The sequence below is a fragment of the Sprattus sprattus genome (genome assembly GCF_963457725.1).
Source record: "Sprattus sprattus genome assembly, chromosome: 21".
Taxonomy (NCBI): domain Eukaryota; kingdom Metazoa; phylum Chordata; class Actinopteri; order Clupeiformes; family Clupeidae; genus Sprattus; species Sprattus sprattus.
In genome coordinates, this window is record NC_137919.1 from 14131056 (window position 1) to 14158566 (window position 27511).

General features: G+C 43.8%; 1 protein-coding gene across 1 annotated transcript in view; it reads left to right on the forward strand.

Moving 5' to 3' along the window:
- The first annotated feature begins 1832 nt into the window (after positions 1-1832).
- The window catches only part of rbpjb (recombination signal binding protein for immunoglobulin kappa J region b), a 58775-nt gene continuing 33096 nt past the window's right edge, over positions 1833-27511 (forward strand). The window contains exon 1 of the mRNA XM_080859857.1: positions 1833-1882. Coding sequence (XP_080715983.1) covers positions 1863-1882 — 20 coding nt within the window. The 5' untranslated portion in view covers positions 1833-1862. The remainder of the gene's footprint in view (positions 1883-27511) is intronic.

The following is a 27511-nucleotide window of genomic DNA, read 5'->3' on the forward strand; positions in this document are numbered from 1 at the left end:
TGCCATACTCAAAGGCATATTTGACCAAGGCATGGCCAGGGAGCCTTGAGAATTATAGGGGGGCTCCAAGGGAAACTTTAAATCATGTCTGTAAGTATCCATAAAAATATCTTATGGACTTTACAACACAAAGAGGTCAAAGATCACATCAAAATTGTTAAACTTCCTATAGCTGTATGTTTTTTAAAAGAAGAAGACAGAGTCATGTCTGCAGGCTTTGTAAAAGTGGTTGGACGCGATTCAGTTTTATTTTTTGCTTAAGTACTTATACTTGTGTAGTCTTTTTACTGTCTTCAGCTGTAAAACATTTAGGAAACTTTACGCTTCCTATAAAACTCCAGTGAGTAACAGGAGGTCCTCCTCCGACTGTTAAAAAAAGAGGAAGGGAAAAAAACGATGGAAAACTGGATAAGGTCTTCTTAGTGTGGGCTTCAAGCCAGTCTTTCCCTCTGTCTCCCTCAGCACAACATTTTAGCCCTGTTCTCGCTCTCTCTCCCACTCTCTCTCTCCGTCTGTCTTTTGTCTGTTTCCCCCCTAGACTCAAAAGACATCAATAAAAATAAGTAAAACTACTGAAGGATGAGTTAATTCATCTGCACCAATGCATCTACAGGGATCAGCAACAAAACTTATAATTGGTCTATCAAGGTGAGCCCCTCTATAGGTTTAATCTAATTGTACGTAGATTGTCAATGCAAACCAAACGGAACTGTTGAAACGTATTGAAAAATACACCTCTCTCTCTCTCTCTCACACGCACACACACCCACACACAGTAGCACTCCCGTCCCATCAAGCCTTGCTTACGGAAGGACAGGAGGCGTTGTTAAAAGGGAACTCTTGTTAGTCCCACCAAATATCTGTGTCTTTGAAGTCATAAACAAATAAAGACTGGAACTCAACGGAATTCACATGAATTATGCAAGGAATAAGGAGTCTGTGAGAATAAAAATGAAAACAGTCCTCCTTGTTCGCCGACACTTTCAGGACATTCACCCATTCCCCTGTGTTGTTCGCACTAAATAGGCTACGGCTTTCCTACAAAGCACAAGCGCAGTTTCGCCAGTTGTTATTTGACAGGCTAAACTAGGATGTTCTGCATACGGTCCTCTCTGACCATGCACTCCTCATGCTTGATTAGGCTATGTGTTGCGCACTGCGTCGAATTACATGCTAAATAGGACATGATTCAGTAAAAATTATAATAAATAACAAAAGCTTGCCCCGCAGCACTATTTAAAAATCAAAACAACACTGTGGCCGTTTTCTCGACTGTCTCTGTTCAATTAACAAACCACCATGTTTTCTTATAAAATGTACATTTTCCCTCTTTTCTGATTTTGCAAATATTCCATCAGGTAAGTCGTTTTTATTGGGAATTCTCGTTTGAGGCTTTTTGATTCTCCCACTGTAGCCTATTTGTCATAGTGTGGGCCTGGGAAAACTCAGGATTCCTCTCAACATCGTGTGAAATTTCGTGCCAAACTACGTCCTGATCACTGCCGTAGCCTAATTTATTGCCGAGCAAACACGTGGGAATACAGTCCTCGAGAGCTGTAAAATAAGCCAAAGCAGCTCTCTACGCACATCTCGCGATGGGTAGCACTCATTTCCATTCTAGTCTATTGTGAGAGTTTTCCAGGTCTCGCGCGATCTCAGAAGTTTCCCACGCCTGTTGTTGTGGCGTCTGCCCTTTTCTCTCACTCTCTCTACCCCCCTTCCTCTGTCTTCCTCACCCGCCCCCTTTCTCTCCTTCTCCCTCGCTCCTTCATCTCCAGTCTGCTGCTGTTGTCTCGGCGGCTAGTTGGTCTGGGAGAAAGGGGTATCGCGAGTGTTGGAGTTTTGGTGAGAGTTTGTGGAAGATGGCGCCTGTTGTGACAGGGTAAGTCTGAGATTCAGAGCTGCTGCTTCTGTTTGAGTTAAAGTGGATTTTAAGTACTCAGAGTTCAGTTGGTGGCTTTTGTTAAAACATGGAACTCAAGTGGCATCTGTTTCTGATTTGGTGGTTATTTTTAAGAACGATACGTATTTTCTTTAAGTGAAATGTATTGTGTGGTTTTCTTTGACTTCTCCAGTGTAACGCTAGTGACTGTTTCTGTACCGCCGTGCCGTGTTGTGGCTTTTTGTACGAGCCCCAGCGCTAGTACGGCTGCACGGGAGTTTGGGGCTAGCCAGCTAGCGTGTAGCTACCAGCGGTCTTTTTGTGCACCACCAGACAACGACACGAATACAAACAGCCAGAGTATTGGGACTGAAAGAAATACCTATTTATACTGCTTATTTTGGAGAAAAAAAAAATATATGAAGTCATATAATTTCGAAAGCCCACTTACAATAACCTACACACGGAACATGAATCGCGGGGCTTTTAAAACATATTGTGGCTTTGTTCAAGGGATTCGTTTTGCCCTGTATTATTTTTTTGTTGTCTCACTTCGGTTGCTCTTTATTGTTGGTCGAATTGTAGTCATATTTTAAGGGATAGTATAGTAAAGCTGCTCACTATGTGTGGGGTAACTGTTTTGACATGCGTGTGTGTGCTCGTATGTAAGTGTTGTTTACTAAACAGTCCGGTCGGCTTCCCTCCGTCGCCCTCCGTGCAGACAAATGATTATTTAATGCCGAGTGCAACTAAGGACAGTAAATATCTAGATGCCACTAAAAACTGAAGTGCTTGCGCATTGTGAAATTAAGTCCACAATAATTTCGCAAACGGTGATTTTCTTTTTTCATAGCGAAAAATGTGCCACGAGTATCCATTAACTTGATGATTTAGCAGACAAAGATGAACAATTTCCGAAATATGAAGCTTTAAATGTTGGCTTGCATTCTCAGCCGTCAAACGGCAGACTCGGACAGCTAGCATGCATGCTGACGTTAACGTTGGATTTTGGTAAATTGTCATCGTACTCCTCTTGTATCCAGATAGAAAATAACCAACAATTACACGAGACTTTAATTTTTTCCTCAAGATAAGCCCACTTTCGTTGACAATTGACATTAATTGTGCAACGGGGGATTTAAGCTCCAGAGTATTTCTTTGAAAGATTAGGGAAGAAAACCCCAACGAGTTCCACGTCCATGTCTGTAGTATCTGTTTTTAATTGGGTGATTGTGATGTTACAGTAGCTCTACAGCCCTCTGTGGCGGTTGCTTATAAACACTACGAAAGGTGTATTTTGTGTGACGTATAAACCAAACTGCCAATCCATGTTTTTAAACAAAAGACGAGAAAATGTACATGTTAAGCCAATACTGTACGAGAACTACATTTGTGTTGTTGTTTGTCATTCTATAATTACTTAAAGTGCCATAGCGAATGCCCCTTGCTGGGCACTGATAGTGAGCAGGTTTTCTGTTTTGCACAATTGGTAATCCTCATAGACAGCACAGTGGTTGACAGACACAGGGATTTTTTTAAGCTAGGGAGGGGTGTTAGTCGAGGGGAGGGCAAAGAGATGGCTTGTGTTCATTTTGGGGCTTTCCAGCATCTAGCGATAACAGGCTGGTGTACTCATCTCTGCTTTGACAGGAAAGCGAGAAACTGGTAGACTGGCCACCTGTCCAGATGATTTTTTGCGTCGTCTGCCCCCCACCCTGAGGAAAAGGGAGGGTGTGTGTGTGTGTGATTTGGGGGGGAAATGAGAAGCTGCCATAAGGGGCCTTTATTAGCATAGTCAAAGGGCACTGCTGTGTCAACGGCTGGAGGTTACACAGGGAGAGGAAGAAACTGCCCAGTCTCCATGCTACAGTTGAGTGAACAGCCCCATGATGGGGGTCATAGCCCCCCCCCCCCCCCACCACACACACACACACACACACCTCCTCCTCTTCCCGGTTGTCTGAAGTGCAGACGTTGGCCGGGCTGTTTAAAGGCCAGCATGCAGAGAACTGGGCCGTCTGTGACCACCAAACCACACGTCAGCCCCTGCAGTGTGGCCTGCTGGATGCACTCCTCCAAACAATGCCTGTTGGTCCAGTCACCGGGGAGGGAGCCTGTTGGAATGTGCCGGTTGCCGGTGCGCTATCACTGGGGAGAGACTTGATTAAAAGCCTTGCCCGGTGTCTGTGTGCTTCAGAGGCACGTCCTTATCTGCAAGCTTCAGCTATGGTGGTTACCCTTGACAGGTGCTTTTTTATGAAACTCATACCTGGGTTTGTAGTTGTGTTGTGTTGCTTGTGTGTGTGTGATTGTGTTGTGCACTGTATGAATTATGCAAATCTGTGACCCAAAATCCATTTTAAGCTCTAGTTTTGTCTTGTGTTTTTCTTGAGAAGTCTGCCAAGGGAAGAAACTGGACACCATGATATAATGATTATTGTTTATTTCTTTTGTTGTTGCCTCTCTCCACCTCCAATGTGGGGGTTTCATCGGTGGTCTGTAGCCTATGATTACCCATCGTGTCAAATAGTTGTGTGCTGCTGACATAATAATATTTAGCCATTTCCCCTGTATTGCATTAAGTTGTGGACTTTGTTTTTCCCCCATTTAAAAAAAAACAAACAATGATGTTTAATTGTGTTTATACAGTTTGCAGGTATCAATTTTTTTGCATTAGTGCATTGTTGTTTTCTCTATATGTTAAAGAAATTAGACACCAAATTGGTTTTGATCTTCGTGCTGTCACTTCAATGAATGGTTTTAGAGAGAGAGAGAGAGAGAGAGAGAGAGAGAGACAGAGACAGACACAGACAGAGACACCGACACCGACAGAGAGGGAGGGAAAAAACCTTGGCTTATCACAGGTACTTGTAGCAGAGAGCTGGTCCCTAATGTACCAACTGTCTGCTTTAGCCAACCTGTTGTTATTCCAAGTTATTTGAGGTATCAGTATCAGGTGAGGGCACTGCCTGCATATCTCAGTACACCTCTGAAAACGTTGGAGAGAAGAAAGAGAGTGCGAGAGTCCGCTGTAATCTTTGATAAGCCTATAAAGGTGTGCGTGTGCGTGTGCGTGTGCGTGTGCGTGTGCGTGTGCGTGTGTGCGTGTGCGTGTGTGTGCGTGTGTGTGTGTGTGTGTGTGTTCTCTCTCTCCAGGCTTTCCAGAGAGACATGCGGCTTCAACTGTGTTGAAAGAAGCATAGTCACACTGGGGAAACAATCTCCACATCACCTGTGATGATAAAGCCATGAATCACTTATTTCAACACAATGCAGCCAAAGCCTTGCCCCCAGGGAATGGGATTTGATATAACTTTCCTCCCTTTTTTTCCCCCTTATTCGCTTGCCGCCCCCCTTTTTTTTAACTTCATACTTTTTCTTGCCAAAGGAGTGCAAGTCAAAAATGGGCCCCTTCGATGACACCACAAAGCCTGCCTGCTTAGGACATAGAGGCCAAGGTGTGTGTGTGTGTGTGTGTGTGTGTGTGTGTGTGTGTGTGTGTGTGTGTGTGTGTGTGTGTGTGTGTGTGCACACACGCACACTCCGGGAGGGGGAAGTTCCCTGGAAAGAAGAGGTGAAAAGTGTTACAGGAGAAAAGTTCCCGAGGGGGCTCTCCTCTTCCCTAATACCGGTTATGAAAGGAAAAAGGGCTCAGTGCGGGGGGAAAAGAGAGAGGTAGAGAGAGTGCGCCGGTGACTAAGGAAGAAAGGGAAGAAAGAAAGAGGACTGAAAAGAAGAGAGCAGCAGCAGATGTGAAGGCTGGGGGGGGCCTGCTGGTGTTGAGTTAAAAGGGAGCACCAATGTGGCCTCACCCCCTCCTGCCTCCAGGCCAGCTCCAGACACGGGCACAGGTAGAGAGTAGGACAAGAACAACGGCCCACAGACCCCTTACACCTGACGGCTGGTCCACACAGACTAGGACAGCCAGCCAATGACTCACGCCGGCACCGGCACAAATTGTACCTGTGTGTGTGTGTGTGTGTGTGTGTGTGGCTGGTCACCCAGACGCGGGCATCAAATTGCAAGTGTGGGTTTAAGGACATTATTTCAAGAGATGTGGTTTTCTTGACTGTCAGTCCTTCTCCCCCAGCTCACAATTGGAGAAAATGGTCAGTGTAATAATCACTCGTCAGGTCCTTTGTCATGTGACGGCCAACTTGATTCTTTAAAGAGAAAGGGCACAATTCTTTGATAGTAAGTCCACACAGTGGATTTGATTCGTGGATGTGTTCAGACTCTCTTTGAGAGCAGACTGAATGGATAGACTATGGTATGCCAATAGGTACACACAGTGCTGGGCCTTTGTGAGTAAAGTCTAACAACTAGGCTCACATGTCCTCTGTCACAGCAGTGGCTCATTGTGGTGGTCATGTGCCGATTTAGTGTGGTGTTCATTGTGCCGATTTGAAATGTGACCAGTTGTTTTTGTGGTTGGCCAAAAAAGACCAGGCTTGATCTCACTCTTTTCCTCCCTCTCTCTCTCGCTCTCTCTCTGTCTCTGTCTCTCTCTCTCTCTCTCGCTCATGTCTCCTTTCCTTCTCTCTCTTTTCCCCTTAAGACTTAGTCCAGGGCATCCACAACACTGAAAGCATGCAGGATGAAACAGGCACATTTTTGACTAATTTGTCTTGGCCCCTTTTCAGTTTGGCACATTGATTGTCTGTCTGTGTGTGTGTGTGTGTGTCTGTGTGTGTGCGTCTGTGTGTGTTGCATAGTATGGTTTTCCTCAAATGTTGTCAAGAAGTTATTTTCCATGTATGTTCATTTGATTAGCTCTCCTTGCAGTGTGTGTCTGAGTGTGAAGCGCAGTGATCCCACAAACAGCAAAACTAAATTGTGCTCAAGCTTGTTTGCTCAGTGGAGGAGTTACGCCTTTTGTTGAGCCTCCCCTGGTGATGTAAGGGCCTACGTGTTTGTGTGACCTACGTGAGCATGTTCAAATTATGCAGGTATGTCTTTACTGTTATGGGACTTGGCATGCATGCGTGATGTATGGGCCACATAAAAAAAGGCTTTTGAAAGTACAGACGTTGTTTTGTGGGTGCCCTTTTCCTCTTGCAGAGTTTCCTCATTCATAAACCATCCCCGTTGGTCGTGATTACGGCATGACCAAGGGAACTTGTCTTTCTTTGTTGTCAGCAATTTTTTTGCTCCCCCCACCCTATTCAGGATGTTTCATTCAGTACAAAAAAAACTGAAATGCCCCCCCCCCCCCCCCCCCCCCCTTCCACCCTTGTTCTGTTTCAGATTTTGTTTCATTCACTGTGAATTTCCAACCAAATGCTTGGTGTTGCAATCTTACTGGGCAGAGGCAGAGGCAGAGGCAGAGGCAAAAGCAAGTAGTGGGAATCTAGCTTGTGAGCTGTGACTTGTTTTTCTGTTCTCCACACAAGTTCCGTCGTTTCCTTTGCTGGTTGGTTCTCTTGGGGTCAGGATCATGAACTGACTCTCTCTCTCTCTTGCTCTCATTGTCCTCCTACCCACCACTAGTTTCTCAATAGAGAGGTGGATTATTCAAAGGGAGATAGGCCTGTGTGCTCGAGAACAGAGACGTCTAAGCAGGAGAGCTTGACCAAGCTGTGGAAAACATGCCAGTAAGAAAAAAAGAAGGGGGAAAAAAAGGCATGCTCGTTTTCTGATTCTTTTGGACAGGAAAATGGCCCCTTGTTGATGAATTGTTTGTTTTGGCTCAGGCTGGAAATAGGGAGGGAGGCCCCCATGGTGTAGAGTGTAGAATAAAGTGACAGAATAGAATAGTGACAGAATAAACCCGATGGAATCAGGAGGGTCATCAGCAAATTTTGAGGGCTTCTTTCAAGGCCGTCTGTTTGACTCTGACAAATTGTATGCACTTAACGCAGGATGTATCAGTGATCTTTTTTTTGGTCTTTCTTTCTTCCTTCCTTCCTATCGTAGGGACCGTTTGCATGACAAGGGTGACAACAATTATACCCTAATTTTAAGGGTAGGTTAGTTCCAGACCTTTATTAATCAACATACTTTGCAAAAAGACAGTAGACACTACACCACCTGCTTGGATATCTCTGTGACATAAATCTCTGGTTTCATTCAAGGCAATACAGTTTAGTGCTAGCATAATGTCTGGACAAAAGGAAAGCAATCTGACGATTGCAGTGCTGTCCTTATATTTGCAAGTTAAGCTTGTGGTTAGGTAAGGCTTTATGTGTTTGATGGCAGATGATAATCATACAAGGCTATGATTTACATCGTTTTTTGGTGGTATACTATATTGCTTGGTGGAACTAGGTGGAGTTTACAACCTGGGCCTACTCCTGACACTTCAGCAAATACGTATGTCTTCCCAAGAACAGTGTGGTAGATTGTTAATCATACTATACATGAAATGTTATACTAAGTCTATTATTAAAAAAAGACAAACTGTGAAATCAAAACATTTATGCCTGTTCATGTAGTTCAGTCACATTTTGCAAAACAATGTAACTACAACAGGCTAATTAATGAATGCCATATCATTTTCAGCTCAATCTTAGATATTCTTAAATATTTGAGGTATTTCAATACTCCTTTGATTTCCGCAAATTTCACATTTCCCAGGTATAAGCAGCGGTGTTGTTCGAGGTGCGTTGTTGCCGAACACCCCATCCTTTAAAGGGATCTATCCCTCCACCCGCCTGAGAACCTAGCCAATCTCTGTCCTTCCAATTTGCTCATCCAGCTCAAGTCTGAATATAGTTTTGTTCTTGCTCTTATCTAATCTCTCCTTTGCAGGCTTCTCTCTCTTTTTCTTTCCTTTTGCTCTTTCTCTTTTATGTGTCACATCCAGTCTATTCCTCCGTTTGCACACGCACTTTGTACTTCTTGTTCTGAGCTAGATCAGTAATTATAGAGTGGGAGTCAGTAGAGGGTGGCCAGACCAGACCAGACATACAGACAGACAGACAGACAGACAGATCATCCTCTCCGGCACTGGGGACTTCCACTGAATGACCCAGCACAATCCCTTAGAGACCTGGGGGATGCTTCAGAGGACAGACCAGAGACTAGAGACCAGATCAGTCCTGAAGGGAAGGGAATACAAGAGAAGAGAAGAGCAGGGCAGGGCCAAGGCCTACATACTGCTGAAGGTTTGAAGTCTCAGTCACTTTGAGGGAGTGGAAATTAATTGCACAGCACCAATTAGGGTACTCCAGGGATAGTTGTTTACAAAGCTGTACAGTTGGGGAAGAAAATGCATTTACATAGAGTCCTTTTGTGGTCTAAAGGGCCAACTGCCTGCCATGTAGTGTATGCACTGTCAATATATGTGCCACTAGGTAAAACCACAACCTTGGTGTTACCATTTCTTTGCTCAACCAATGTAATCAGCAAACATGCTCACTGATGATTAGGCTATATATTTAGTTTTGTTTTAAAGGTGCAGTGTGTGAGTCAGTTTTGTAAAATGTGGTTGAGATTTGAGCTCAACATCCAGTCGAATCACACCTGAAGCCTGCGTTGATGGGCTGGGCTTGTTTAAGGGCTCGATCCGAGCTACTGTGTTTGTTTCCTGTTTACAGAGTCAGGGCCGCGTAGGAATACCCATGTGACTGAAAGGACAGCTAGAGGTCCGTGAGGAGCAAATTGCTGGTTTGACAAAAAGTGTACAGGATTAGAAGCACGGACTCCAATACTACATATAAAATAAGAACGTTAATACTCCAATTCTGTCAAGGCTACATTTTTAACAATTGTACTTTTTCCAAGCATGACTGCATCATACTTTTGAAAGTAGGTCGCAGTATCCTATGCAGAAGAGCAGCTTAATAGATGTAGCAGCAGATATATGTTTTTTGCTAATGCCAGAAAAGATATGATTATAAGGGTCTTAACGTGTTTCACGCTCATTTCTCTAAAACGGTGAATACCCAACCGTTTTTCTAAAATGAACGCCGCTTAAAGACAGCAAATATATTGACATAGGACCTCATTCTTAATAGTGTTAGTTATTGCAGTGCATCATTGATATCGTTTATCTTATTTGTCTTTCAGTATTTAGCAAGAAGGAAGTGTATCTTGGTCAGGACCTTCACCTCTGAATTTGGCCTGCGAGGCAGATATGGGGACTTGGCAGCTGGTTGATATCGGAGAAGGCCAGAAGGCCAGTCCTAGTCAGGTCACACTCCACCAAAAGGGAGGCGATAGGTTCCAGTTCCACCCAGTAAAGGAATAGGCTGGTGTGCTCATGTTAGTGTTGGGTGACTCGATGGTCACAAGTCAGAGGAACAAAGTCAATATGCTCCAAAGAGATATGAGCTCATTTGGATCAGATTTAGTGTCCAAACATTTCTAGGCGTTTCATTGGATGTTCTTCATGGAGTCTTATTAAGTGGAATGAAGCGGGCTTCGGGTGACCGTGTCGTATGTGACGACACACTGAGCGCACCTGCTGTTCACTCTCTGGTTGGAGGCCTGCATCTTTCAGGTGCATTCTTGCCAAACCTGGACATGAAGTCAAACAGAAACTGATGAGGTTGGACTGATTGCTGGCTTGTTTTGTTATGAGCACAATGTAAGATAGAAGCCAGCCAGAGACAGACAGACAGACAGACACTCAGACAGACAGACACACAGACAGAACGTCTCCCTTCTGTCGCTCTTTTCTCTCACCCTGTAAGGTCATCAGACTTGGAGGCGTGGAGGAAGAGAGTGATAGAGATAAAAATATAGGGAACGAGAAGTGTTTTTTTTCCTGCCATTACAACAACACAGAAACCAGACAGCGGGTTAGAGGTGACATCGACTCTGCAGCACAGCTAACACCCCCCACCCCCCCTCTTTCAGCTTTCGCTCCCTCCACCCCCACACACTGTCTACCGCAACCCACCTACCCCCCATCCCGTCCCTTGCTTTCATTGGCTGCTTTGGTTCACAACTGGGCTAAAGGTCTCCGAGATTTTGAACCGTCTGAGTTTTCACTTTCTTGCCTTTTTTTTTCTTCCTCTTCTCTTCCTCCCCCTCGGTCTCTGTCTCTCTCTCTCTCTTTCATTCTCTTTCTCTTTCTCGGTCTCTCTCTTCCCCTTCTCATTTTTTCCCTTTGTTCAGGCCACCACTCACTGGAAACCTTACTCTTTCGCTTTCCTCTCACCTCCTTTAATGTCAGCTGTGGTACAGCCGCACACTATTCAAGGCTGTAGACGAACGGGTGGGAGGTTGCAAGCACAGGTCTCAGATGAGTAATTTAAGGGGGGAAGGCGAATTAAAATATGAAACTTTATGTTTATAAAAGCCTTGACTTGGGAAGGAAATAATGGCTATTATGTGGGTTTCTGGTTGCACAACGGAATTGTAAGGATTGACCAATGATTTGTGTGGGTGTTTCAGGCTGTGGGACTCATTTGATAAGGGTGTGTGTGTGTGTGTGTGTGTGTGTGTGTGTGTGTGTGTGTGTGTGTGTGTGTGTGTGTGTGTGTGTGTGTGTGTGTGTGTGTGTGTGTGTGGAGGGGTGGGGGGCATTTCTTGTGCATGGGGGGCGGAGATGGGCGGTTTTGGCAGAGTTGTTGTGTTCACTCTGACCCACCACCTCCAGCCCCCTGCACCCCCACAGCCTTCTACCAACTCATCAGGGTCCTTCTCTCCAGTGTCCATGAGTCATCTTGTGTCTGCAGCCAAATTCAGAGGGGGAGCAAGTGAGGGGGGAGGGAAAAAAGCAGGTCAGTGGGGGTGCAAGATTCAAAAACAGACCGTCAACTATTTACTCACAGCACTGCTTCTCTCTCTCTCTCTCTCTCCCACTCTCTGTTTCTCCTTCTCTGTCTCTCTCGCTCTCCTTCTCTGTCTCTGTCTTTCGCTCATCAGACTAGGAAATTGGATAGAGTCAAAGTTAACATGCCGATAATTGGATTCAGTTCATTCAGTTTGACACATGCGGCGTCTTTGCCGTCTAAGTTGTTTATCTCGGGTTATCTTTCATTGCAAGGACAGTTGTCCATGTGTGAATGAGATGGGAGAGCTAGTGTTAACTTAACAGGATACAGTGAAGACTTCTGAGGCCTCTGAGAGGGAAGAAAAGAAATGAGCTGGGAACCATAGACGGACTGTAAGAGCTGGCACATAATTGGTTAAAAGCAATGTTTTGGTCAGTTGTATACAAATCAAGGCTAGGTCAACCCAGGCTTGAAACTATTTTGATGGCTGAGAGAAAACATAGTAAATAAAAAAAGCTTTTAGCGCAACCACTATAAAGCGATGTTAAATTATGCCCCCAAAACGGGTTCACAGCAACATGTTTGGGAACAGTCAAGTCGCTCTTCAAAGATGGTTCACACATGGTCTTTAAACCAACACAGTGCATCAGAGCAGGGACTGGTGGAGATTCAGTGGTTCTCTCTGATGGGGTTTGTCACTTAGAAGCCGTGCTTGGGTAGTAATGCATTCTTTCTGCACATGGGAAGAAGCTTCTCAAGACCAACAGTTCTGAGGCAAAAGTCTACCACACATGCACCCCTTTGCTCGAGCTTGAATATACGATCACATGATTGACAGCTGGGCACCTCCAGTCAAGGCAAGCCACAGCACAAGCCGTGGGAGGACACCTTCAGAGTGCCAGCCAATGGGACGTGTACCAGACAGTCGGAGGATTGTTGATGCTCTCCAATCAGCTCTGCGGCTGCCGGAACAGGTGGGCTCGCCTAATGAGTTTATTTCAAAGAGATTGACGAGAGGGTTTTAAGCCCACACATATGCACCAGCTTTAGGGGCGAGGGGAATGAGGCGACCCACTTCAGGGCAACTGGGGGCCCAGGCCTCTTTAGTCCTCTGAGCAGGACCACTTTGTCTAATTAGCAGATTACCAGGAGCCCTTGAAAACGCCTGGCTTCTTTTGTGTCATCCTGGTGGCCTTGGCGTTTCAATGGGAACAAAATCTGAGTCTCCTGATTAAGTAAATACTGTCTTTTAGATGTAACCAATCCCCAGGGCAGTGATGTGTCAAATGCATTACAACTCTCAGAAAACCTTAGGATTTAGGTGGTAGGAACCAGGGAAGTTGAAAAGGGAGTGAACCTTTTCTTGTCAAAAGCGAGAATTTCTTCATAGCCAGAAAAACATTTTAGTGTCTCTGACCAGGCCTCAGAGGACAAAAGGTCTCAAAAACAGTATTTATGCAACTATTTCTTCTGTTCTTTTCATCTATGTAACAGCCATAGAAACACATTTTAAGGTTATAAATATTTGCTGAAATATGGTGGATAAGGATTTAACAAATTGTCCTTGTTGCACAATACGCCCATGAGCACACATCACAAAGTGTTAATGTGATACTGATATCCCGCCAGATGTGACCTTGCCACAACACCTCATTAATCTGTCTGAGGAGATAAAAATCTGACAAACCTCCAGTTTGTCCAAAGAAGAACCCCCCCTTTGAGTGCTTTACATCCGATAATATCAGCCTCTCCCTCTCTCTGCCAGTGCTGTGGGGGCCAGGTGGACTTATTCCACTTTGTGTTGTCAAACCTGCTCGTCAACCCAGAAGTGATGTAACAGAAGTGATTGTGTATTCTGAACGGCCTTGGAATTGGTCTGTAGGGATTGGTACTCTCAGATTAGCTACCTCCAGTCTTATCTTCCACCATGTTCTGATTTGACTTTGTTTCCTTGGCATTGTGGTTCAAAGCCAACACAGATCTCATGGGCTTTCACAGATCTCATGGGCTCATCATCTTTTAAAAAACTTTTGCCAATCAAAAATTGGGTTTCCTTCCCAGATAAAAAAGGTCTTTGGCTGTTTTTGATATGGATTGTTTTTTTGCGGAGAGGAGACTACTGTGTGCAGAAATAGATACTTGTGTTGGCCGAAGGTGGAAGTCTAAAGATGTGCCTAAGTGAGAAGATCAGAAGTCAGTTCTTCTTTTGTACTGGAAAGACATGAGGCACAGGAAAGCACAAAGACTTCCTCTTTAGGCTGTCTCTTTAGGCTCTCTCTCTGGGCTCGTGTCCGAAGAGGCGTTCCTTTTTTTTTTTTCCATAGCTTGGCTGAAAAAGGATGAAGAGGCTATAACTGGTTTGAGATGAAAAGGCACATTTTAATATATATTAAACATCGAAAAGGCACATTTGTATATACATTAAACATCTTTGCTCAGTTAACTTGGCCTCAGAAGCTCTTGCTTGATCAGGGCCCTATGATATGCAGAAATTGCAGACAGAATTGCAGAATTCATTAAGTCAAATGGGAATCACAGTTAAATGCTGTGAACAAAATTGGACTTTTTTGGAAAAACAACAGGAGAGAAATACATTTGATGGCGTTCTAGACAACATTTTCTGCCTGCCAGGGTGACCCAGGTACAGATGTTGTCAGAGAAAGCTAGCCAAAGTTAATGAAACAATAACTTGGTGAATCTTGTTATATCAACCGCTCACGTTCTGTGGTTTTAATATTAATGAGTTTTCCATAGTGCTGTAGCGACGCGTCGATGATGTCGACGCGTCGATTTCAAAAGTACGTTGACGCCTTTTTTTACGTTGACGCTTCTCCACATACACGTGGTTGACTCAAACAGAAACAAACATTGCACATTTAGAATGGAGATAGAAATGCCAACCACCTCACAGCAGGATGCCCATCAAAGCCCTGCAAAAAGCCCCAAAGAAAAAGTCCAAATACCTCGCCCTAAATCATCAAAGGTATGGGAATACTTCAAATTCAGTCCCAAACGTAAAGGTGTCGTTATTTGCAGTCTTTGCCAAATGGAGTTGGCATATCACACCAGCACAACAGCGATGTGGGAGCATCTGAAGCGGAGGCACCCAATTGTCTCTCGTGAAGGGGACAATAACTAACGTTGGTTACATTAATTTAACGTTTGTTCAGTGTGTTGTGTAGCTTGAGCTCTGCGCACTTCGGTGGTACTAGCTTACTATCTTCTTAACTCTCCGTGCAGTTTGTTCGTGCTTGGTTGCTAGTAGTTAACGTTAGCTAGCTACTAGCGGCTAGACAGCTGTGTCAGTTTAATTATATAGCATCTAACTTACGGCTGCAGAGCACAGCAACCAAGCACGAACAAACGGCACAGAGAACTAACTCATGCTGTGGTCATTTACGAGTCAAACACATAACATTAGACTAACGTTGGCCAGCTTATATTGTAGAGATCTCACAGACACTACGAGTATGATTCAATAATGGCTTTATTGGCCGTTATAACTTCGGCTGAACACATGCGTTTCTGTGGCTGCTTCTCACAGAACTTCCAGCACAAGAGGCATAACAACAAGTTAAACGTTTTCTGAACCATGTGCCCCCGCCCCCTGGCTACTATGCCAGCCCCCCGCAGCGCATAGCAACACATGAGCTGCCGTGGTTGACAGAGAGCAAGGACACAGGCACACAGACAACACTATGAACATGAACACATTAACATACTGGTCGTTACAGTATGTATCATAATTCACTACGTTAGATCGCCAATGTCAACTAATGGCGCCAAGCAATGTCCAGGCCAGGGCTGCACATAAGGTGGTGCGCAGTGCTCATGAATGAATGAATGTTTTTATGAGCACTGAAAACATTTAATTAATGAGCACATCCAAGTGTGATAGGGCTCATTTGAGTTCCAAACATTTTTACTGTGCCTCTAGATAAACATGAAATGCATTGTTGGACTTTTGCTGTGCAAAACGGTGCTCAATAAAGTATATTATTAAGATTTTTTTGGTATTTATTTGAGATACATTATGGTTTTAATCGAGGAACAGAAAAATAATCGTTAGACTAATCGTCCAATTAGTCGACTAATCGATAAAATAATCTCCAATTAATCGTTTAGAAAATAATCGTTTACCCCCAGCCCTAGTTTTCCACAGTGATGGTGAACTGATGCATTCCTATGCGTTATGTCTCAAACAAGATATTCTAGACTAACATGGGAGACTAAAATTGGCTATTGGGACAGCACCTGAATATTCTTAGAATAACCATAATATATTGAATGTACAGGACTATTTTGTATTTTTTTGTGCACAAATCAAAGACTTAAATGTATGGGGAGTATGACACCTTAAAAAAAAGGTAAAAGGCATATAAGTTTTAAAACTATACATAAAACATAGTACTTTGATGTCATGTTTAAACCAGAAGATTGAAAAATGAAGTTTCAAAGTGTGGTTTTCCCGACTCTCATCGTAAAACAGTTGCCGGCTTACCTGAATCCTGTCAGGTGGTCCCGTGACGTCAGCGTCGGTAGACTTCATTCTAGAACTAGTTGATGGAACTGGAATTATTGTTATTATTAGCGTCGGTAGACTTCATTCTAGAACTAGTGATGAAGGGTGAAGAAGTCCGCGATTTCGAGCAAGTTTCTGTCACAGACTCAAGCGAAGATTCAGAAATTGAGGAAGACTATGATCCGGATCAGTTAGTACACGAGATTGTGGCCATTGAGCCGTACCGATTCGAGCCCTACCTGGATGACGAGCCAGCAGAAGAGGCCAGGTCTAAAAACGATGACAATGTCCAGAGGCGGAGTGGCCATCGGGACGACCGGGAAATATCCCCGTCGTCTTGGCAGGCCAATGAGCTCACGAGAAGCAGCCTGAAGACTGCACGCAGCTGTGTCAAAGTTCATGAGCGGCCCATTGAGTTAAAATAATTATCAATCAAATTGTATTCCCGTGATAACCGCCATGTTCTCCGAGAACTGAATGTTGTGGTAGTCCAACCAATATATATATAACACTAGTTGTCGATCTACTTCTCACCTATGGTAATTGTGATCTCACTTCTCACTTTCATTAATCCAGCCTACTGATTTTTGTTTAACCTCTTATCTTGATCTAATTCTTTTTATTCAGACGTTATATAACTTTCATGACCACAAATATAAATTGGCCAGCGATTTAAATAGTTTTTTTGTTCAAAAATTCATGTAGAATGGTCAAAGCAAAGCCTCATGGGAAATGGCAACTGCGTATCGCTCTGCCTTTGTACAGTGAACGTAACTTGGGCCAGATGGGCTCGTTGTGAGCCTAGCGGTGGGCCAGTACAGACAAAATTGTCCCGGTGGATTTTTGTGTCCCACTCCGCCCCTGACAATGTGCATGTGGATGGGGCGCACGGAAACGCAGTAGGCGAAATTCCGAGAGATATGCAGAGACTGCAAAACACCGAATGGTAAGGACGACTTTGACCTTGTTAACAGTGACCAAGTTCAAAAGAGTCCCGACGTTGCCGTCATTAGGCCTACCACTTTATAACGCGGGGCGGAAGTGAGACACTTGGGAAGTTGGTAGCTCAGTGCCGCGGAATTCAAATGTTAATTTTAACAAGTATATTTATATATTTTAAGTAAACATATATATCGATTGTGTTATACCTCCTTTGTTTTATGTATTTTAAAAATGTTGTATTGAGGTGTCATATGCACTTTAAGAGTAGAGGAGAATATGTGTAGGCTAGCATACGGCCCCTTGTGCACTCGATTGGATCGCCCCCTTCTTTTTCATTAGCTCTATCTGTACATGGCAGTTACTCCTTGGATCCTCCTCTGCTTCTCCTCTACGTTGATTGTACCCATTGCAGCATACAAGCCTATAGGCATTTGTGTGTGCACGATTTGCGTTTGTGTAATTGTTTTAGGCTCGTTTCCAACAGCCAGGCCAACGACTCCCTTGAGAAGCCCCAAACAGAGCTCCAGAGGGGTTTCGCTTGATGTTGAAAGTGGTCAGAGGAGGCACGAGAGATTTCTCCAGTGTTTTCCCTGTCATTAAACTCTCTCCATGTCAGAGGAGTTGGCTCCCCATGTGTTCATGCCTGGCCTGAGGCGACCTAGCCCAGCCTCAGCCCAGCCCAGCCCATCCCATCCCATCCCATCCCAGCCCAGCCCAGCCCAACTCAGCCCAGCCCAACTCTAACAGAGCTAGCCCCAATGGCTTGTTCCCTCCCATTGTGTCCTCCCGCAATCCCCCAACACTACCGAAGTGCCCAGCCTCTGTGCCTCGACAGGGGCCAAGTTGGTGCCGGCCCACAGTCTGGATTTATGGGCTCTGTCAGAGGGACAGGTTTCCCTATCCACTCCATTTCCTATGTGTGTTTCTCTTTATGCTATCCAGGTTGCCATTTTTCATTCAGACATAACTCACGAGGAACAGGCAAACCTACCCCCTTCTCCCTCTCCCGTTATCCTTCTCTCTCTCTGTCCCACAATGACCGCCTCTTACCATATATATATATTTATCCCTCTTCTTTTAGTGTCTTTCCTTACATTAAGTCCAAATTTCCTCAGGGATTTGGCACGCGCGGAGGCTATGGGAATGTTTGTATTGAGTCTGCACCGTTTGGTAATGTGATGGTTGGCACACATGTCTGGCATATGTTGGCCAAGCCGAGTACTTCCCCACTTTATGACTACTACCCACAGGAGGCCAGGGGAGGAGGGAACCGGAGGTTCCTGGTGCAGAACACTGGTCGCGCTTCTGGAGCACTGCAGTCAGCTCCAGTTCAGAGATGGGCAAACGCCTGTCTTCATCTTCTTGTGCATTTGGAATGAACAAACGGTATACCAGCTTGCCCTAAATAAAAACGTTTTGTCGAGAACATTGTGTAGTTGTGCAAGCAAGTGAATGCGGTCCAGTACTGGTTCTGGGGTGTGGATCTGTTTTGACAGAGTGACATCAGGGGGCTGGCATTTCTCAGTGCACTGTCACTCAGGACACAAAGCCTCAGCAGTCGAATCTCAAGAGTTTCATCACTCTGCTGGAAGCAGGGAGACTCTCCATACATTTAAGCATAACTGCTGTCCTGTTTCAGCTAACACTGAAAACACCTTAACACCAGGGGATGATTCACTGGAGGCCTGTTGATGCAGTGTAATGATAGTTGTGCACACTGCGAGTCTGTAGCAGGGTTCTGGAGATTTTGTGTTGCAATAATATTGAGGTGTTCCTTTTTTTGTTCCATAAGCACAACTTCATTTTCAGCAACAGCAAGAAGTATAAAATAGTGAGGTCTAAATGCAGATTATTATTTTATAGTGGAAGGTATCCAATATGAAATAAGCACATTTCAAATGGTAAGAATTAGGATTTGGTATGAAATTATACTTTTCAAAGGAATGTGATTCATTGTATCGATTTACTCATCGTACCGTACTTGACACAGCCGTTGATCACACTAATAATATATCATCTTTTCTTCACTAGGTGATCAAAGGTGTGTGTGTGTGTTTGTGTGTGCGTGTGTGTTGTGTGTGCGCGTGTGTTGTGTGTGCGTGTGTGCGTGTGTGTTGTGAGTGTGCAGTGGTGGAAGAAGTACTGAAGTTTAGTTCAAGTACCCAGGAAAATAAAAGTAAAAGTACTACATCAACTATCCTACTAAAGTAAAAAGTACTTACTTTTAAATTGACTTTAAAAGTAAAAGTAAAAGTACTCACACAATTGGTTGTCTCTCAATGTAGGGCTGTGCCATTTTGATAAAGAATGCAGATATAGCTACTGGTAATACTTACGGTGCGAATCCATACCAGCGATCTGGGCGACGCGATTTTCTAAACCCCATGCATTTCAACGGGAGCCAGCTCCATTGTGACGTAGGCCAGCGATCTGGGCGACGCGACCGATGAAAATTCGAACATATTGAAACTGATGCAAATGAGGAGCAATTTTTCCCGGCAGCGGCCAATGAGATTGTTTGGTGTCGTCTTTGACGGTTTGAAAATTGTAGGACTGTGGCATCGTTTGGTCGTTTATGCTATTTCCACACGCTACACCACGCCCACTCAAAGCGATGGAAGCGGGTCGCGTCGCTGGTATGGATTCGCACCGTTATGCCTCTACAGAAGTCACTACTAGTAATAATAATAAGCAACAACATTTGTTTATTGGAAAGGTTGGTGTACTTATTGTGCTTACCCTCTGTAATACTTTTTACACTCTATCTGACAATTCTGTGGATGACAAGTTATCTACCACGGATTATCTGCAAAGTTAATACCATTAAGCCAAACCAATAAAGACAACATGTTATATCTTTAAATATTGTATTTAATTGTAAACGTGTAAAAAATGGAAACATGGAACATGAAAACAAATGTAATTGTAAAACTGGACAGAACAAGGCATGCTAGCTTGACTTAACTAACCTACCAGCTTTATCTTACCACTTCAAATATAACAAAGATACAAGCATGTTATATGGATGCTATTGCTGTATGTCAACATGCATTTCGCTAGATAACAGTATAATATCATGTCAGTAACCGAATAAATATTCAAAGGTGAGGGACATTAACTTAGCACAGCAAGAACTCTGCTTACCTCGATATGCTACTTTACATTTCGAATTCTTGAAGGCTAGCAACTCCTTTTTTTGAAAACCTCCACAAATCATTCTTGGGGCCATTGAACTCGAACATATCTTTTAAATAGGGCCAAGTGTGGCTCATATCATAGCTCAGTTGAGGCTGACTCTGGATCCATGTTGAATAGGCAGTTGGTCAGGCTGTCTGTTGAATGTTTAGTAACATGCGAGACTAACTAGTGCTGCTGCCAAACGCACATTCTGCTATCATTGGAGCTTACAGAGCTGCCTGATTGGTTTAAACTTCCAAAACATCAACGCAATCCATATTTTTGTGTAGGCATTCATTCATAAAATGTAATGAGTAACAACACATATTGTAGAAATGTAGCGGAGTAAAATTATAGATAATAGCTGCAAAATGTAGCGGAGAAAAAGTATGCAATTTACATTCCACCAGTGTGCGTGTGCGTGTGCATGCGTGTGCGTGCGTGTGGTAAGGCACTGCTAAGGCATTGACCAGCGGAGGGGGTTTTCTGGAAGATGAGTGTTAGGTCATTTGTGGCATTTAAGGAGACAAGGCAGATTTTCATTAAGAGGTTTGAGGTTGGGTTTGTGTGGTTGCAGGTAGCAAAATTAGTTGTCTACAAAGGTTACGTCCAACTCGTTGTGTTACATGTCTCGCTTTGTTGCTCACTCTTGCAAGGTATTTGCGCAATACGAATCTGATGCTTTCAATATATTAGTCACCTTTTCTCACCTTATCTTTTGAACACATCTGTCACATTCAAGCATCTGTCGGTAAGGTTTCTTCTGTGATACACAAAGACACCCACCAGTTCTTAAGTAATTACAGAGCTACAGTGGAGCAATGGTCGTATCCAATATCAACCCCCTGAGGGCACTGTAATGGTATACCCCTAATCCCCTTCCATTGGTTTGGTATCCCCCACCAACCCACAACTCTTTATGATTTCACTCACTCACTCTAGAGTGCAGGCCCTGTCGGGCCAAGAGAATGGTGTAAGTGTGCGTTTATATTTGCGTATTAGTTTTTTAATATGAATTGTTTTTTCATCATAAGCCTGCCATGATGTGTTTCATGTAAAAGTGACAGAAGTTTGTTTCCTCTAAAAGCTTTTTTTGTGGATGTGTGAGGAAAAGTTTGTGTACAAGAACAAGCACTTAGTATTAGTATTAATTATTCTTAGAAGCCATTAACACATTTTTAAATACTTTCTGAAGCATAAACAAACTCTGGGTTAGTGCATGTTGCTATACTCCTATAAGAACACGTATGCTCCTTGAAGACGAGGCCTGATCTCCATTGCTTCGTTGCGTCTGACAATCATACAGATTGCACCGTGTGGAAACTTCCCTGTTCTGGTCTCCAACCATGGACAGCAAACACAAGCCATTATTGTCCTTGTCACTGGCTGCAGAAACGGTGACCTTTTGACCCCAAGTTGCCTTGGGAAGCTATATCAAGCTCTCGGTGACATCTGCGGCGGTAAGCAGACACCTCAGGCCTTGATGGGTCTGTTTGCCTCAAACAGTGGTGCAGGAAAAGTTGAGGAGATGAGGAAAAACACCAACAGAGCCAGTGATAGCCTGTCCGTATGGCACCGATGTTACCGGTGATACTGAAAATTACATCAGAGGACCGCTACAGTTTAACTTTTGTCGCCAATGAGGTGATTCCTATTCACCCCATGCAGTAAATTGCAAGTGCATCATGGCACTGACCTTTGGCTATCAAAAGCCTGCAAGGCCCTTAGGTCACACCCGAGGTGAAAGGTGCTCAACCTATGAACATTGTTCTTATGGCACCTTCTTAAAGGTGAGCTCTGTCCCCTGCCATTTCCTGATTCCATTTATACACACTATTTTGTTTGTCGTAGTCGTTGTCGTGGCATGGGTCTCGTAGTTTTTGTGCCGACCAGCAGTCGGTGAGTTTCTGACGGGTGACTTCAGATTATGTGCACATCAAACTGTTTTTTGAACTGTCTTGCCTGTGTCACTCTGATGGAGTGTGGTGAAACAGACCAGTCACTGTGCTTGGTAAGAAGCGTACAAGAAGGAGACCTGAAAAACAACTGAATCCAATTTTACAGAATGTTTGAGATCGAAGCATAGCGATGTGTAGGCTGGATGTGCAGGCTTGGTGTTGGTAAGCTTGGTTCCAAAAGCACGGCGGCAAAGGTTAAGGTGGAAGCTGTGAAAAGGGAAAAGTCAGCTCCTTCATGTGTAATGTTTTAAACACTTCACACTTGAGCTTATAGGCCCTGGTTTATTATTGTACCGAATTGTCAGAAAAAATTCTTAATTATTGTAAAAGATAATTTTGTGTGTGTGTGTGTGTGTGTGTGTGTGCAGGGCTTGTGTGCAGGGCTTGTGTGTGTGTTTTTGCCATCAAAAAATGTCAACATGTTCAAATCGAACAGAATAGCATTTAAAGTGTTTTGTCCCCCCCCCCCCCCCCCCCCTTATTTCTGAATCAGTCAGTCATTAGGTCATTCAAATTCAAATTTAATGGTTACCCTTTCTTTGTGAAATGTCAAATCTTTGGAATAAAAGCATTTGGTCCAGAAGCAAGTATATTGCGCATATTCCAGCGTTTCCGTTGTCCGGTAATTGCCGGTCTTTGTCCGGAAAAAAATTGAAATGTCCGAAAATATTAGAGCTCACCGGTCAAATTGTCTGATTGGAATTTCTTAAAAATCCTTTCTCGTAAACACAATTGACAACAATCCTAATATAATGGCCTATAAAGCAAACGCGCACTGCCCTTATTATGTTTTTAAGGAACAGGCTAGGCTAATCTGCCGTTAGAAAGTTATTAAACAACACGCATATGCTGCATTTTAAAGGAGCGAACTGAGTCAGAAGGATCAAACATGGCCAAGCAGACTTGCCTTAAAAGCTTTTTTCAGAGGCCAAACGCAACTGATGAGGGTAAACCATCTGACGAGGATGAACCTGTAATACCTGCAGTGTTGCGTCTGAACGCGTTTCATTTCATTATACTGTCTATGCCCGTGCGTGAGCGCTGAAGTTGCGTAGGAGCCGAGAGCGGTATTGCAGACAGATAGAGATTTTGAAAAATTATAGCTCGCAGCATATTGAAAAAACGAACTGAACAAGTTATTTTTTTGGAGCTGTACACTTAGTTAACTTTTTTTAATTATGAACTATGAACTGAACTATTAGAAAGTAGAAAGTGTAGAAAGTGAACTTTCCAAACACTAAATATGTGAAGCCCTAGATGTTCGAACAGCTTCACCAGAGAAAAAAGCCGAAATGTCGGGCGTTTATGTCGTTATGGAGTGACAAGTTCCGGTGCAAGGTAATTGATAGTCACAGTAAAATGTTCTGTTAGCACAACGAAAAGGCAGGACGACACAACGGATTCACAAGAGGGTCGAATAATTTTAGTCATTTACTCATTGAACATAGTCAGAGCAATGACCATGTTGGGGCGCTCAATTTAACGCCACAGCAGGTTGCGATTAAAGGCCACTTATTGACGAGCATCAGACATTAATGTTTTTTCCCATTGTAAACTTAGGCAAATAAACATGTTGCATTCTAAACTACCTGATAATGTTATTATTTAAGCTACGCATGCCGTCAGTTTTCTTCATTAGGCTAATTTAGAAGCAGAAATAGATATTTGGCCGGCTTATCCTTAAAATGTCCGGCAAATGAAAACTCTGCCGGTCATTTTGACCGGAAACATTTTTCTCTAGCGGAACCTCTGGCATATTCATCAGGAGACAAAGAATGACATCATTGTGCCCTCCACGCACTTTGAAAATGACTTGTTTTAAGCCTATTCTGTTTCCTGGCCTTTCTTGAGTTAGCTGTATGAAAGAACTGTGTTTGGGTAGGGACCCTAACATTGTGGTAATGTCCTTTAGTGCTATGTTGTCTCAGAATTGTCTTAACATCAAACCTAATCAGATGGAACACTGCCGTCATTGGTGCGCTGTTGGAATGTTGATTCCTTTCTTGTACATGTAAGATGTACATGTAAGATGTTTGTTTTGAGGGTTCTTCTCCGGAGGCAGATCTAAGTGTGTGTTTCGAATAGTTCAGATAACTAAAGAATTGAGAAGTGAAGATGGCTTTTCTGTTTGAATCTGTTTAAACTGCCGTGAATCAACACGGATAGCTATTTCACTCAGTGGCCAAAAATTACCAAAGGGGATGTTTGCTGTTTGGTTTGTTGCATTGAGCAGAGGTGAATTTTGGTTTCATTCACCATTGTCATGGCCAGTTGGTTCCCCTTTCGACAGAAATCTGTTCGATTTGGCAACATCATTCGGTCAATGAGTGAAATAATAGCCGTTCCATTGCCATTGATGTGGAGGACAGTTGGGGAAATGCTGCAAGCCCTTTTAGTTTCCTGTGTTTAATTGTGAAAGTCATATTATCAGGCATGCGTCATTGGAAACCTGTCCCCAGACATCTAGTTGGAGAAACGTTTTAATGGAAATTACCTTTATAACACTTTCAGGAAGCCATGGTCATTCTTTAGCGGAAGACTGTCAGAATAAAAAGCTCACTTCTTTTTATTTTTTATCTTATTTAAGCATTTTTCACATTTAGTTTGAGGAGGTTGCCATGACAACTGCACCATTAAACTTTCCCCTGTCGATGCATATCAGCGCTCACTCTTGTGTCTGGTGATGACACATTTTCGTGTCATGCAGTTGCCTGGAGTGTCAGAGGGACTGCAAGGTGGGTGTTTTTTTGGCTTGTGCAACTGTGACATCATTGACACTTCCCTTTGGAAAAGACAGAGTCAGTGCTTCCTCCTGTCCTCCTGCACTCCTCCTCCCCCCCCTAACGACTAGTTCAGTGACCCCCGAGTCGGACATCCTCCACCTTCCCTCAGGAGGTAATTCGGGTCAGTGTTGTCTCTCTGGTTCCTTGCGTTTGTTGCGTAACTCCCATCAGATCCATGCGTGGTGGTTGGGGAATATGTGGGGTTAGTGGTGGGGTTAGTGGTGGGGTTAGTGGTGGTTGGGGAATATGTGGTTAATGCGTAGTTGCCTCACTGCCTGGCCCTGGCATTGCATCAAGCCGTCAGGGATCAGCAAGTCTTATTTTATTTGAGCATTTCCCATGATTTGTGCGTGACTTGCACAGCATAATAAGGTAGTAATCATTTATTTATGGAGCACTTTTTAACCAGGCATACTAAGTGCTTTGAGGACATATATATATATATATATATATATATATATATATATATATATATATATATATATATATATATGTATATGTATATATTAAAATGTACAGTAACAGATGTAATGAAACTGTGATGTAAAATACAGTTAGGTGAAATAAAACTGTAACCTGATAGGCAGTGTGAGTAGACAGTGAATGGAGCGTTCCCTAACATGTAGGTCTGTGCAGTGTGAGTGAATGGAGCGTACCCTAACATGTAGGCCTGTGCAGTGTGAGTGAATGGAGCGTTCCCTAACATGTAGGTCTGTGCAGTGTGAGTGAATGGAGCGTTCCCTAACATGTAGGCCTGGGCAGTGTGGGTAGACAGTGAATGGAGCGTTCCCTAACATGTAGGTCTGTGCATTGTGAGTGAATGAAGCGTTCCCTAAAATGTAGGTCTGTGCAGTGTGAGTGAATGGAGCGTTCCCTAACATGTAGGTCTGTGCAGTGTGAGTGAATGGAGCGTTCCCTAACATGTAGGCCTGGGCAGTGTGAGTAGACAGTGAATGGAGCGTTCCCTAACAGGCCGGTGCAGTGTGAGTGAATGGAGCGTTCCCTAACATGTAGGCCGCTGCAGTGGTAGCGCTGTGGCGTTGAGTCATGTCGTGCACAGAGTGCCAGGAAGGGCTCTGACACTGCCGGCTCTCCTCTGGCCTAGAGAGTGAATGAGGGACTTTCTCTCTCGCTCTCCGCTTTCTCCAAGCCTGTGTGTGTGTGTGTGTGTGTGTGTGTGTGTGTGTGGGGAGAGAAGGTGGAGGAGGAAGAGACCAGAGAGGAAGGAAGCGAGGAAAGGGTTAGTGTGGGGGAGAAACCGATTCAAACATCGCTTTGACAGGACTTCCTTTTCCTTTATTGAGCTCCCCTTTTCGCCCCTTCAGAAGACAAAATGTCAACAGGTCTAACGTGTGTCTCTGTCTTTCTCCCTCCCTTCCGCGCTCTCTCTGACTTTTTTCAGTTAGTCACCATTTCATTTGATTGATTTTTTTTGGTTTTCTAAGGAGACGGGTTAGCAATTAAAATCTTTGCGCATCACTGTATTCAGACACAATGACAAAGCAATTTTTAGTTTGATTTTCAAGTTTTGTTTCAGTAACTAGCAGAATGCAGAGGGCAACAAAAGAGACGCGTTGATGGATAGCTGTGTATTTTGAGTGTAGGGTTAAGGCCTGCTGCTCGCGGTGGCACCCAGGGCATATCGGCCTCCACCTGTTGTTCCGCAAAAGATTGCTGTGTCATCTTCACACTTCATGCTGGGGGAGAAGCGGTTAACAGATAACCTACTTTCGTCGCTTCCTCTAACCATAGAATGAACAGCACCCGGCCTCGTGCATGCTCTTGGTAACCAATTTTTCTCTCTTCCATCTGGCTTCAGTGACCACATATTGCGTAATTTCATTAAACATGCTTTTATTGATTTTCTTTTTTTTTTCTTTCTTTCTTGGTCAGTGGAGGCCCAGACTGTGAAAGCCTGACCTCAAAGGCCTTTCCCCCTGGCGAACTCCTCCGTCGCTGCACTTGGCTGTGGCGACTGACCCTGTAATTTGGTCAACCAATCCTATTCGGGGTGTTCACCTCTCTGTCAGTAAGGGATAAGTTTAGCACAAGAAACGGGGACTAGTGGTCAAGCTCACGTTGGTTATTTACGGTGGCAGTATGTGCAAAGCAGCAGAGAAACAGTTGTGCTGCTCTTTTTTTGCACAGGCTTGACTTAGTGGTTAGTGACACCAGAGTAACAAACAGCAACAAGAAAAAACATTGGTTGTTGTTGTTTGTGTGTGTGTGTGCGTGTGTGTGCGTGTATTGCTGCTGCCGCTGCAGCTGTTTTTGTAAGTGCAGCAGAATAGCTGCTGCGGACAACAATGAACCTGATGTGTTCTCTGGAGGTGTCAGAACTCGCGTGCGTTTAAGACTTTTCAAGGAAATGCTGGTGGTTTTTCGTGGAAATTACTTCACTTCACTTAATTCACTTACGGCCTGCTCTCTCTACAGTGTACTCACTGTACATTTTTGTAATACCTGCTTTTGTGTTTAGAAGGGTTTATGGCCTTTTTGTAGTAATATTGTGTAAACACAGACTGATTTTTTTTTTGTGTTAAGTGTACTATATTGTATAGTCTACTGTATTGAGTACTATT